The sequence below is a fragment of the Aquarana catesbeiana genome, linkage group LG06, assembly GCF_042186555.1.
Source record: "Aquarana catesbeiana isolate 2022-GZ linkage group LG06, ASM4218655v1, whole genome shotgun sequence".
Classification (NCBI taxonomy): Eukaryota; Metazoa; Chordata; class Amphibia; order Anura; family Ranidae; genus Aquarana; species Aquarana catesbeiana.
The window spans coordinates 413452655-413466173 of NC_133329.1; the positions used below are offsets into that span (position 1 = coordinate 413452655).

Consider the following 13519-nt stretch of genomic DNA (forward strand, 5'->3'; position numbering starts at 1 on the left):
GGGAGCTGCGGTTCTGACTCGTGGTCTGGATACTATATTTTCCGGGGGGAGGGGGGGGGTGTATTATCCCGAGCTTGTATATGTGTCAGCGAGGACCCAAGAATAGCAGTTTTCAACCCTATGGTTTCTTACACAGGCATTGTTCACTAATCAAGCCCCCCACCTTTACCCCAGGAACCCCCTCAGTACCCCAAGATACTCCATATTACCCCAGGCACCGTACCTCCTATTCTCAGCTAAGGCACGCCACTGCACTTCCCCCATTTTCTCAAGTCCAGACACGAACACCCCCCCCCAGGCACCGCACCCTCCTCCACAGCCCCTCCTCAGCTGAAGCACACCCCAATCATCAGTTGAGGCACAGTCCCCCCTGTCTTCAGTCAAGGCTCGCCCCCCTTCCTCCTCGGTCCAGGTGCGCCCTCAACGGGTGCCACGCCCGTGCCCCACCCATCCTCATCCACATTTAGACTTTTATATATTCCAGTGTGGTTGGCAGCTTCTTAGTGGTCTAAACCTGACCCAGCTAGTTACAAATTGTCATGGGGGTTGGGGGGGGGGGTGGTTGTTCTCCTTAATATAGGGCATCATATGCATTGATGTAATAATCCGTTCTCGTCCTCACCAGGCGTCCTCCACCTGCTGGACCACGACGAAGAGTACACCTTCACCCTGCCTTGTGCCTACGCCGCTCCATCCTTACCGTGCCTTGGGTGGAGCTGGGCGGGAAGGTGAATGTCAACTGCGCCAAGACTGGTTACTCGGCGGCCATCACCTTCCACACCAAACCGTTCTATGGATGGCAAACTTCACAGGTACCCCCCCCCCTAACAAAAAAAAAACCTCCCTCCCAAAACCTCAGACTGTCTTGTTTCCTGCCTGCCATATTGAGCAGATGAACATTCTGTGCTTCCTTTCAAACAACCAATCGGGTGTCACTATTGCTGCCTGGTATCCGGAAAGAGGGGAAGCCGAGTGGTCAGTATAAGCAGAGAATGTTTCTGTTATATTCAGTCTCTACAGACAGGGCTTAACAAATTTGCTTTGGATCTAGGAGCCAATGTTCCCGAAGGTGAACTTCTCCTTTAACCCTTTCGCTGCACAGCTGTTTTTGCATTTATTGCCTACGTTTAACCACTTCAATACCGGGCGAATCGGGATCTCCATTCACCCCCTCTGACGATCTGTCCTGCTGAGTTTGCCGAATTCTTTCATATAAACAAGTGGAGAGACTTATCTGCTCACTCAGCTGTCAGAAGAAAACATCAGGGCAGTCTGCAAGTTTAGAACTTGAAACATTGTAACTAACTTCCTTCTTAGATCAAAGGGATAGAACTTCTGTGTAAACAAATAACTGGGCAATCTGCCAAGTTTCAAACAACCTGTAAAATGCAGGAAGTTTAAACACTTAAAGTCTAAATCTTTTTCTGACACTTCTTTCTTATAGTGGATGTAAAGCCAATGTCATCCTTTCTAAACTCCTGCCATAGGGGTTATCTATAAGGATAGACACGCCTCCTGCATGTATCTTTACCTGTCAAATGTCTCCCCTCTCTCTGTTATGAGATCCGAAAGACTGCAGCTTCTGTGGGCGGGTCTGTAGTCTGGAGCTCGGTTGAGGATTCTTTGGGATTACTGATGCAGGGCGCTCTAATGTTTTCAGGATACTAATGTAGAGTACCTTGCCAGCCCCTCCCACCAGCAATGATCTGTTGCTTTGGCCTAGAGAAGCACAGAGACCCAGTGATGGTCTAAAATAAAGCATGACATTAAAATGGAAAGGTTTGAACTTATTGAGCTTCTCAGACAAATAATGAGATTTGTGTTCCTGCAGGGTGACAGGCGAGGTGAAGCACAATGCTACCACACCGTGGTGTGTAAGATTCAGGGCGAGTGGAACAAGCATCTTGGAGTTCAACCTGACAGCAACGGAGAGACCAAATCTGTGGACCTGATGAGCTGCCGGTGACCAGGAAGAGGGTGCGTCCTGTGGAGAAGCAGGGGCTGTTCGAGTCCAGGTGAGAAGGGGGGGGGGGCGGCTGGTGTGTTCAGTGTGCGGAGGGCGGGAGGCGGCATAGCAATGAGCGGAGGGCGGGAGGCGGCATAGCAATAGCGGAGCGGCGGGAGGGCGGCATAGCAAGTGAGCGGAGGGCGGGAGGCGGCATAGCAAATGAGCGGAGGGCGGGATGCGGCATAGCAATGAGCGGAGGGCGGGAGGCGGCATAGCAATGAGCGGAGGCGGGAGGCGGCATAGCAATGAGCGGAGGCGGAGCGCATAGCAATGAGCGGAGGGCGGGAGGCGGCATAGCAATGAGCGGAGGGCGGGGGCGCATAGTCATGAGCGGAGGGCGGGAGGCGGCATAGCAATGAGCGGGGGCGGGAGGCGCATAGCAATGAGCGGGGGGCGGGAGGCGGCATAGCAATGAGCGGGGGGCGGGAGGCGGCATAGCAATGAGCGGGGGGCGGGAGGCGGCATAGCAATGAGCGGGGGGCGGGAGGCGGCATAGCAATGAGCGGGCATGAGCGGGGGGCGGGAGGCGGCATAGCAATGAGCGGGGGGCGGGAGGCGGCATAGCAATGAGCGAGGCGGGAGGCGGGCATAGCAATGAGCGGGGCGGGAGCGGCATAGCAATGAGCGGGGGGCGGGAGGCGGCATAGCAATGAGCGGGGGGCGGGAGGCCGGCACCTAGCACTGAGCGGGGCGGAGGCGCCATAGCAATGAGCGAGGGGCGGGAGGCGGCTACGCGGCGCATAGCAATGAGCGGGGGCGGGAGGCGGCATAGCAATGAGCGGGGGCGGGAGGCGAGCGCGCATAGCAATGAGCGGGGAGGCGGGAGGCGGCATAGCAATGAGCGGGGCGGGAGCGGCATAGCAATGAGCGGAGGGCGGGAGGCGGCATAGCAATGAGCGGTGGGCGGGAGGCGGCATAGCAATGAGCGGGGGGCGGGAGGCGGCATAGCAATGAGCGGGGGCGGGAGCGGCATAGCAATGAGCGGGAGGGCGGAGGCGGCATAGCAATGAGCGGAGGGGGGCGGAGCGCATAGCAATGAGCGGAGGGCGGGAGGCGGCATAGCAATGAGCGGAGGGCGGAGGCGGCATAGCAATGAGCGGAGGGCGGGAGGCGGCATAGCAATGAGCGGAGGGCGGGAGGCGGCATAGCAATGAGCGGAGGGCGGGAGGCGGCATAGCAATGAGCGAGGGCGGGAGGCGGCATAGCAATGAGCGGAGGGCGGGAGGCGGCATAGCAATGAGCGGGAGGCGGCATAGCAATGAGCGGGAGGCGGGAGCGGCATAGCAATGAGCGGAGGGCGGGAGGCGGCATAGCAATGAGCGGAGGGCGGGAGGCGGCATAGCAATGAGCGGGAGGGCGGGGAGGCGGCATAGCAATGAGCGGAGGGCGGGAGGCGGCATAGCAATGAGCGGAGGGCGGGAGGAGCGGCATAGAGCAATGAGCGGAGGGCGGGAGGCGGCATAGCAATGAGCGGAGGGGCGGGAGGCGGCATAGCAATGAGCGGAGGGCGGGAGGCGGCATAGCAATGAGCGGGGGCGGGAGGCGGCATAGCAATGACGGGGGGCGGAGCGGCATAGCAATGAGCGGGGGCGGGAGGCGGCATAGCAATGAGCGGGGGGCTGGAGGCGGCTAGCAATGAGCGGGGGCGGGAGGCAGAGCATAGCATGAGCGGGAGCGGGCATAGCAATGAGCAGAGCAGGCGGGGCGGGAGGCGGCATAGCAATGAGCGGAGGGCGGGAGGCGGCATAGCAATGAGCGGAGGGCGGAGGCGGCATAGCCAATGAGCGGAGCGAGCCTGGCAGGCGGCCGAGCGCATGAGCTAGCGGGGGCGGGAGGCGGCATAGCAATTGAGCCGGGGGCGGGAGGCGGCATAGCAATGAGCGGGGGGCGGGAGGCGGCATAGCAATGATCGGAGGGGCGGAGGCGGCATAGCAATGAGCGGGGGCGGAGGCGGCATAGCAATGAGCGGAGGGCGGGAGGCGGCATAGCAATGAGCGGAGGGCGGGAGGCGGCATAGCAATGAGCGGAGGCGGGAGGCGCATAGCATGAGCGGAGGGCGGGAGGCGCATAGCAATGAGCGGAGGGCGGGAGGCGGCATAGCAATGAGCGGGGGGCGGGAGACAGGATAGCAATGAGCAGAGGGCGGGAGACAGGATAGCAATGAGCAGAGGGTGGAAGGCACAGCAGCACTGGATGGATGGGCACCACTCTGCTCATTGCTATCCTGCCTCCCGCCCTTCTGCTCATTGCTATCCTGCCTTCTGCTCATTGCTATCCTGCCTCCCGCCCTCTGCTCATTGCTATCCTGCCTCCCGCCCTTCTGCTCATTGCTATCCTGCCTTCTGCTCATTGCTATCCTGCCTCCCGCCCTCTGCTCATTGCTATCCTGCCTCCCGCCCTCTGCTCATTGCTATCCTGCCTCCCGCCCTCTGCTCATTGCTATCCTGCCTCCCGCCCTTCTGCTCATTGCTATCCTGCCTTCTGCTCATTGCTATCCTGCCTCCCGCCCTCCGTTCCTTGCTATCCTGCCTCCCGCCCTCCGTTCCTTGCTATCCTGCCTCCCGCCCTCCGTTCCTTGCTATCCTGCCTCCCGCCCTCCGTTCCTTGCTATCCTGCCTCCCGCCCTCCGTTCCTTGCTATCCTGCCTCCCGCCCTCCGTTCCTTGCTATCCTGCCTCCCGCCCTCCGTTCCTTGCTATCCTGCCTCCCGCCCTCTGCTCATTGCTATCCTGCCCTGTGCTCTCCACTCTGTATTGTAGGAGAGTGAAGATGGGCAAGAGATGGCTGGGGGGGGGGTTGATATGAAGGGGGCAGAGCAGTGTGTGTGTGGGGGGGAGGGGGTTATGTGAAGGGGGCAGAGCGTATTGTTGGTGAAATGCCAGCAGTGTTTGGAAGGGGGGGGGGGGTGATGTGAGGAAGGGCAAGTGGTGTGGGGGCAAATGTAAAAGGGGGGGGGGGGTGGGCGATGTGAAGAGGGGCAAGTACTGGTGGGTAGGGGAGATGTGCTGTGAAGGGGGGCAGTGCTGTGGGAGGGAGATCTTTCACTTATCTGTGCTAATGGAATTTCTGTCCTTACAAAACCTCCATTGGTGCTGAACTGTCATCAGAAATTCTTTATTTGTATTCAATTCTTGCTGCACATGACCTCTCCTCTTTTTCTTTCGGATATGTGAAGGCGGCTGTGGTCGCACGTTACGGAGTCCCTGATGGCAAAAAACATTGAGCAAGCGACAGAACACAAGAGGGCGCTAGAGGAGCGTCAGAGAGCAGAGGAGCGACATCGGGCGGAGACTGAGACTCCATGGATGACCAAATATTTCTCAAAAGAGGTACGCAGGCAATACTAGGTGGTATAGCTGAGAATCCACTGACCTAAAGAGGACCTGTACTGTAGACGTGGTGCCCAAATAAAAAATCCTGGCGGTCTTCTGGTACACGTCACATGTCCTAGAAGACTGTGGGACCACTCACAATGCGTGCCGCGCACATATGCAGTGGGCACCTGGCTGTGAAGCCACAAGCTGTCACAGCTGGGTGCCCACAGTTAAGATGCCGGCGCCAGGAACCTGAAGGCTCTTGAAGTAGCACAGGGTGAGGACAGCGCTGGATTGTGGGACAGGTAAGTAGCTGTTTATTAAAAGTCAACAGATACAACTTTTGTAGCTGCTGACTTTTAATTTGTATGCAGGAGACTGGAGCCCTTCTTTAAGTCAGAGCTGATTCCCTCCCCCTCCCCCTATGACTGGTGACCTGATGCCTGGTGGAGAAAGCACAGATCCTCAGAATGAAAGAAGCAGGGAGATCCTTGCACTGCAGGTCCTCAGGTACAGCTTCTCCTCCAGCAAGGAGGACAGTGATCAGCACAGCAGTGATGTCAACAACTCTCCTGGGACTAGCAGTGCCTTAGATGATCTCACATTGCAGATTTACAGCAATGAAGATACAGAAGTGACTTGGCACCAATATTATATAGAACAGAAGTTTATTTTTAAGGTTAGAGTTTAGGTGTACTAGTTGTCTTCGGCTCATTGTTACCTATAAGACAGCAAATCTTCACTTTTAGAGTTCCTTTAATACATCTCAATTGAATTGTGTTATAAAATCTTGTCGTGTGATAAAGATGGTAAGAGAGTTTCTATTAATTATCACAAATATCTGGGTGTAAATGTCGCCTTATACTGAGCTCAGTTGCTCTTGGAGTTCCAGTGTGAGCTCCGCACAGGGTACAAATCCCTCTGGTATTAGGTCTGTTCACTCTCTGCAAATATGAGCTCTGTACACAGGACAGAGGGGTACCCGGGAAGGTCATATCCCCCTTATACAGGACAGAGGGGTACCCGGGAAGGTCATATCCCCCTATACAGGACAGAGGGGTACCCGGGAAGGTCATATCCCCCTATACAGGACAGAGGGGTACCCGGGAAGGTCATATCCCCCTATACAGGACAGAGGGGTACCCGGGAAGGTCATATCCCCCTATACAGGACAGAGGGGTACCCGGGAAGGTCATATCCCCCTATACAGGACAGAGGGGTACCCGGGAAGGTCATATCCCCCTATACAGGACAGAGGGTACCCGGGAAGGTCATATCCCCCTATACAGGACAGAGGGGTACCCGGGAAGGTCATATCCCCCTATACAGGACAGAGGGGGTACCCGGGAAGGTCATATCCCCCTATACAGGACAGAGGGGTACCCGGGAAGGTCATATCCCCCTATACAGGACAGAGGGGTACCCGGGAAGGTCATATCCCCCTATACAGGACAGAGGGGTACCCGGGAAGGTCATATCCCCCTATACAGGACAGAGGGGTACCCGGGAAGGTCATATCCCCCTATACAGGACAGGCGGGTACCCGGGAAGGTCATATCCCCCTATACAGGACAGAGGGTACCCGGGAAGGTCAGATCCCCCTATACAGGCAGAGGGTACCCGGGAAGGTCAGATCCCCCTATACAGGACAGAGGGGTACCCGGGAAGGTCATATCCCCCTATACAGGACAGAGGGGTACCCGGGGAAGGTCATATCCCCCTATACAGGACAGAGGGGTACCCGGGAAGGTCATATCCCCCTATACAGGACAGGCGGGTACCCGGGAAGGTCATATCCCCCTATACAGGACAGAGGGGTACCCGGGAAGGTCAGATCCCCCTATACAGGGCAGAGGGGTACCCGGGAAGGTCAGATCCCCCTATACAGGGCAGAGGGGTACCCGGGAAGGTCAGATCCCCCCTATACAGGGCAGAGGGGTACCCGGGAAGGTCAGATCCCCCTATACAGGACAGGGGGGTACCCGGGGAAGGTCAGATCCCCCCTATACAGGGCAGAGGGTCCCCGGGAAGGTCAGATCCCCCCTATACAGGCAGAGGGGTCCCGGGAAGGTCGGATCCCCCCTATACAGGGCAGAGGGGTACCCGGGGAAGGTCGGATCCCCCCTATACAGGACAGAGGGGGTACCCGGGGAAGGTCGGATCCCCCCTATACAGGGCAGAGGGGTACCCGGGAGGTCGGATCCCCCCTATACAGGGCAGAGGGGTACCCGGGAAGGTCAGATCCCCGCTATTACAGGGCAGAGGGGTACCCGGGAAGGTCAGATCCCCCTATACAGGGCAAAGGGGTACCCGGGAAGGTCAGACCCCCCCCCCCCCCTTTATACAGGACAGAGGGGTACCCGGGTAGATCAGACCCCCCCCCCCCCCCTTTATACAGGACAGAGGGGTACCCGGGTAGATCAGATCCCCCTATACAGGACAGAGGGGTACCCGGGAATGTCAGATCCCCCTATACAGCCCTTACAGTGGTTGAGTTGATCCTGCCACAATATAATGACGGGTTTCTGTTTCCTGGCAGGGTGACGGTTGGATCTATAACAAATCGCTGTGGAAGACCTCCACTTCCGGCCTGTAAGTTCACACCAAGCCCTTCTGGATGGACAAAGTGCCCAGAGAACAAAACCTGGTTCTGAGCTGCCGATGGGCGTTGGGCGTGCAGACCGTGGACGGGGGGCGGTGTCACCCTTTAACTCTTCCTGTATAAATGTATCTTATTCTGGGACACCCAGATCCGCGCTGAATCCACAGATCCGCCCCCCTGTGACCCCGCCTCTCACGCAGTATTCATTTCAGTGTTGTGATTTTAATTTTCCCCTTTCGCTGGCCTGCCGAGGGAAGGATAAAAGGCGGCACCGAAGCCCACGAGGACTCTACCCCCCCCCCCCAATATGAAGCCTTTAGATTGTTGGCGGCTCGGCAGGAAATGGGCTGCAGATCGGAGCCGAATCTCCCGGACGGGACTGACAATCCGCTTTTGTTTTTGACAGTTCCATTACGCTGGCTTAACCCAATCCTCCCCTCCCCCCCCACACACGGTGCCTGTGGACCCTCCAGCAGGGAAAGGGTGTGCTATGGACACACCGAACGCCACAAACTTTTTTTTTTTTTTTTAAATTGCAATTCTGCGAAAGTGATTTGATGCGAATGACAGAGCATCGGGGAGAGGGGAAGACCCAATCCGATGAACCCTTTCCCTGCTGCGTCCCGGCTCACTTCCTGTCTGATGGCGGGAGAGCGACGCGGATCCTGACGGGTCACCTGACAGGAAGCAAAGACTGAGATCTCATTCTGACCGCACACATCTCAATCTGATTCAGGTAACGGCAGATCTCCGCTCCAGTAACGTTTTTGTATTGCTGGCGGCGGTGAGGCGCGATCGGCGCACTCTCTTTCTCTTGTACAGGAATCTTTCAATGTCCCATGCGTGGTGCCTTAATCTTTCTGAATGCCGTCTTCCAATCAGTGTGAATAAAGTGCGGCTGTGTCTGTTCTTACTGTGGTGATATGGTAACACGGCCTGCAGCCCCTCCCACTAAGCGTCTAATGTGTGCGCAAGGGGGGGGCGGGGCTTCTCTGCACACATGCTGGGATCTGCACTGATGAGACTTTATACCGTGTGCTGCAAGAAGAATGGAAAATAAAATGTAAATTGTCACCCGAGTGTCACTCCTACATCACTGCGCAGCAACGGGGGGGAGGGGCGGGGACACGAGAATCATGGCGATTGGTCTCCCCACATTTCAAATCATTTTCCTTCTGTTCATTTCAACCATTCTTATCCTTTTACCTCCAAGGAACCCCGTAATCAATCTTCTAGATCTAAAGGTCTAAGACAGAGATCACCAACCTTCAATAAGACCCCTTTCACACTGGGGCGGATTGCAGGCGCTATTGCGCTACAAATAGCGTCTGCACACCGACCCGAAACAGCCGCTGCTGTGCCTCGGGGCTTTCACACTGGAGCGGTGCGCTAGCAGGACGGGAAAAAAAGTCTTGCTAGCAGTATCTTCGGAGCGGTGTATACACCGCTCCTGGCCATTGAAATCAATAGCAGAGGTGCTTTGCGGTGGTTTTTAACCCTTTCTCGGCCGCTAGCGGGGGGTAAAACGATGGTAAAGCGCTGCTAATAATAGCGGCGCTTTACCGCCGACGCACCTCCCACCCCAGTGTGAAAGGGGCCTAAAAGAGACAATTTACTGACGTACCACAACCAACGTGTCAGTGACCAATCGCACTGCAGCTGTATAGTGTTTTTTTTTTATTTATCCAGATCAGCTCCAGTTCCTGTCCCTTCACCCCTCGGATCGGCCCCGGATCCTGTCCTTTCACTCCTCAGATCAGCCCCAATTCCTGCACCTTCACTCCTCAGATCGGCCCCGGTTCCTGTCCCTTCACCTGTCACATCAGCTCCAGTTTCTACCCCTTCACCCCTCAGATCAGCCCCAATTTCTACCCCTCAAATCAGCCCCGGTTCCTGTCCCTTCACCCCTCAGATCGGCCCCCGTTCCTGTCCCTTCACTCCTCACATCGGCCCTGGTTCCTGTCCTTTCACTCCTCACATCGGCCCCGGTTCCTGTCCCTTCATCCCTCGGATCGGCCCCCGTTCCTGTCCCTTCACTCCTCAGATCTGCCCCGGTTCCTGTCCCTTCACTCCTCAGATCTGCCCCGGTTCCTGTCCCTTCACCCCTCACATCGGCCCCCGTTCCTGTCCCTTCACTCCTCAGATCTGCCCCGGTTCCTATCCCTTCACTCCTCAGATCTGCCCCGGTTCCTATCCCTTCACTCCTCAGATCTGCCCCGGTTCCTGTCCCTTCAATCCTCACATCGGTTCCTGTCCCTTCACCCCTCAGATCGGCCCCCGTTCCTGTCCCTTCACTCCTCAGATCGGCCCCGGTTCCTGTCCCTTCATCCCTCGGATCGGCCCCGGTTCCTGTCCCTTCATCCCTCGGATCGGCCCCGGTTCCTGTCCCTTCATCCCTCGGATCGGCCCCGGTTCCTGTCCCTTCATCCCTCGGATCGGCCCCGGTTCCTGTCCCTTCATCCCTCGGATCAGCCCCGGTTCCTGTCCCTTCACCCCTCGGATCGGCCCCGGTTCCTGTCCCTTCACCCCTCGGATCGGCCCCGGTTCCTGTCCCTTCACCCCTCGGATCGGCCCCGGTTCCTGTCCCTTCACCCCTCGGATCGGCCCCGGTTCCTGTCCCTTCACCCCTCGGATCGGCCTCCAGGTTCCTGTCCCTTCACCCCTCGGATCGGCCTCCAGGTTCCTGTCCCTTCACCCCTCGGATCGGCCTCCAGGTTCCTGTCCCTTCACCCCTCGGATCGGCCTCCAGGTTCCTGTCCCTTCACCCCTCGGATCGGCCTCCAGGTTCCTGTCCCTTCACCCCTCGGATCGGCCTCCAGGTTCCTGTCCCTTCACCCCTCGGATCGGCCTCCAGGTTCCTGTCCCTTCACCCCTCGGATCGGCCTCCAGGTTCCTGTCCCTTCACCCCTCGGATCGGCCCCGGTTTCTGTCCCATCGGCCCCAGCTCCTGCCCCTTCACCCCTCAGATCAGCTCCAGCTTCTACCCCTTCAACCCTCAAATCAGCCCCGGTTCCTGTTCCTTTCACTCCTCAGATTGGCCCTGGTTCCTGTTCCTTCACCCCTCAGATCGGCCCCCGTTCCTGTCCCTTCACTCCTCAGATCGGCCCCCGTTCCTGTCCCTTCACTCCTCAGATCGGCACCCGTTCCTGTCCCTTCACTCCTCAGATCGGCCCCCGTTCCTGTCCCTTCACCCCTCGGATCGGCCCCGGTTCCTGTCCCTTCATCCCTCGGATCGGCCCCGGTTCCTGTCCCTTCATCCCTCGGATCGGCCCCGGTTCCTGTCCCTTCATCCCTCGGATCGGCCCCGGTTCCTGTCCCTTCACCCCTCGGATCGGCCCCGGTTCCTGTCCCTTCACCCCTCGGATCGGCCCCGGTTCCTGTCCCTTCACCCCTCGGATCGGCCTCCAGGTTCCTGTCCCTTCACCCCTCGGATCGGCCTCCAGGTTCCTGTCCCTTCACCCCTCGGATCGGCCTCCAGGTTCCTGTCCCTTCACCCCTCGGATCGGCCTCCAGGTTCCTGTCCCTTCACCCCTCGGATCGGCCTCCAGGTTCCTGTCCCTTCACCCCTCGGATCGGCCTCCAGGTTCCTGTCCCTTCACCCCTCGGATCGGCCCCGGTTTCTGTCCCATCGGCCCCAGCTCCTGCCCCTTCACCCCTCAGATCAGCTCCAGCTTCTACCCCTTCAACCCTCAAATCAGCCCCGGTTCCTGTTCCTTTCACTCCTCAGATTGGCCCTGGTTCCTGTTCCTTCACCCCTCAGATCGGCCGCGGTTCCTGCCCCTTCACCTGTCACATCAACTCCAGTTTCTACCCCTTCACCCCTCAAATCAGCCCCAATTCCTCCCCCTTCACTCCTCAGATCGGCCCCGATTCATGTCCCTTCACTCCTCAGATCAGCCCCGATTCATGTCCCTTCACTCCTCAGAAAGGGGCCTAAAAGAGACAATTTACTGACGTACCACAACCAACGTGTCAGTGACCAATCGCACTGCAGCTGTATAGTGTTTTTTTTTATTTATCCAGATCAGCTCCAGTTCCTGTCCCTTCACCCCTCGGATTGGCTCCAGTTCCTGCCCCTTCACTCCTCAAATCGGCCCCGGATCCTGTCCTTTCACTCCTCAGATCAGCCCCAATTCCTGCACCTTCACTCCTCAGATCGGCCCCGGTTCCTGTCCCTTCACCTGTCCAGTTTCTACCCCTTCACCCCTCAGATCAGCCCCAATTTCTACCCCTCAAATCAGCCCCGGTTCCTGTCCCTTCACTCCTCACATTGGCCCCGGTTCCTGTCCCTTCACCCCTCACATCGGCCCTGGTTCCTGTCCCTTCACCCCTCACATCGGCCCCGGTTCCTGTCCCTTCACTCCTCACATCGGCCCCGGTTCCTGTCCTTTCATCCCTCGGATCGGCCCCCGTTCCTGTCCCTTCACTCCTCACATCGGCCCCGGTTCCTGTCCCTTCAATCCTCACATCGGTTCCTGTCCCTTCAATCCTCACATCGGTTCCTGTCCCTTCACCCCTCAGATCGGCCCCCGTTCCTGTCCCTTCACTCCTCAGATCGGCCCCCGTTCCTGTCCCTTCACCCCTAGATCGGCCCCCGTTCCTGTCCCTTCACTCCTCAGATCGGCCCCGTTTCCTGTCCCTTCATCCCTCGGATCGGCCCCGGGTTCCTGTCCCTTCACCCCTCGGATCGGCCCCGGTTCCTGTTCCTTTCACCCCTCGGATCGGCCCCGGTTCCTGTCCCTTCACCCCTCGGATCGGCCCCGGTTCCTGTCCCTTCACCCCTCGGATCGGCCCCGGTTCCTGTCCCTTCACCCCTCGGATCGGCCCCGGTTCCTGTCCCTTCACCCCTCGGATCGGCCCCGGTTCCTGTCCCTTCACCCCTCGGATCGGCCCCGGTTCCTGTCCCTTCACCCCTCGGATCGGCCCCGGTTCCTGTCCCTTCACCCCTCGGATCGGCCCCGGTTCCTGTCCCTTCACCCCTCGGATCGGCCCCGGTTCCTGTCCCTTCACCCCTCGGATCGGCCCCGGTTCCTGTCCCTTCACCCCTCGGATCGGCCCCGGTTCCTGTCCCTTCACCCCTCGGATCGGCCCCGGTTCCTGTCCCTTCACCCCTCGGATCGGCCCCGGTTCCTGTCCCTTCACCCCTCGGATCGGCCCCGGTTCCTGTCCCTTCACCCCTCGGAATCAGCCCCGGTTCCTGTCCCTTCACCCCTCGGATCGGCCCCGGTTCCTGTCCCTTCACCCCTCGGATCGGCCCCGGTTCCTGTCCCTTCACCCCTCGGATCGGCCCCGGTTCCTGTCCCTTCACCCCTCGGATCGGCCCCGGTCCCTTCACCCCTCGGAATCAGCCCCGGTCCCTTCACCCCTCGGAATCAGCCCCGGTCCCTTCACCCCTCGGAATCAGCCCCGGTCCCTTCACCCCTCGGAATCAGCCCCGGTCCCTTCACCCCTCGGAATCAGCCCCAGTCCCCGCCGCTTTACCCCTCAGATCTGTACAAAGTCTGAGAGCACCAGACGGGGGTTAAGGAGTCCAAAATATCGATAGTAATTCAAAAAAGAACCTTTGTTGCAGCCACAGAAAGTAACAGCAATGAAC

General features: G+C 58.5%; 1 protein-coding gene across 1 annotated transcript in view; it reads left to right on the top strand.

The window, feature by feature from the left end:
* OSBPL11 (oxysterol binding protein like 11) overlaps positions 1 to 8997 on the top strand; it is a 29052-nt gene extending 20055 nt beyond the window's left edge. Inside the window, 8 exon segments of the mRNA XM_073635247.1 lie at positions 626 to 682; positions 685 to 797; positions 799 to 812; positions 1832 to 1860; positions 1863 to 1949; positions 1952 to 2015; positions 5183 to 5336; positions 7861 to 8997. Coding sequence (XP_073491348.1) covers positions 626 to 682; positions 685 to 797; positions 799 to 812; positions 1832 to 1860; positions 1863 to 1949; positions 1952 to 2015; positions 5183 to 5336; positions 7861 to 7917 — 575 coding nt within the window. The 3' untranslated portion in view covers positions 7918 to 8997.
* Positions 8998 to 13519: the final 4522 nt, after the last annotated feature.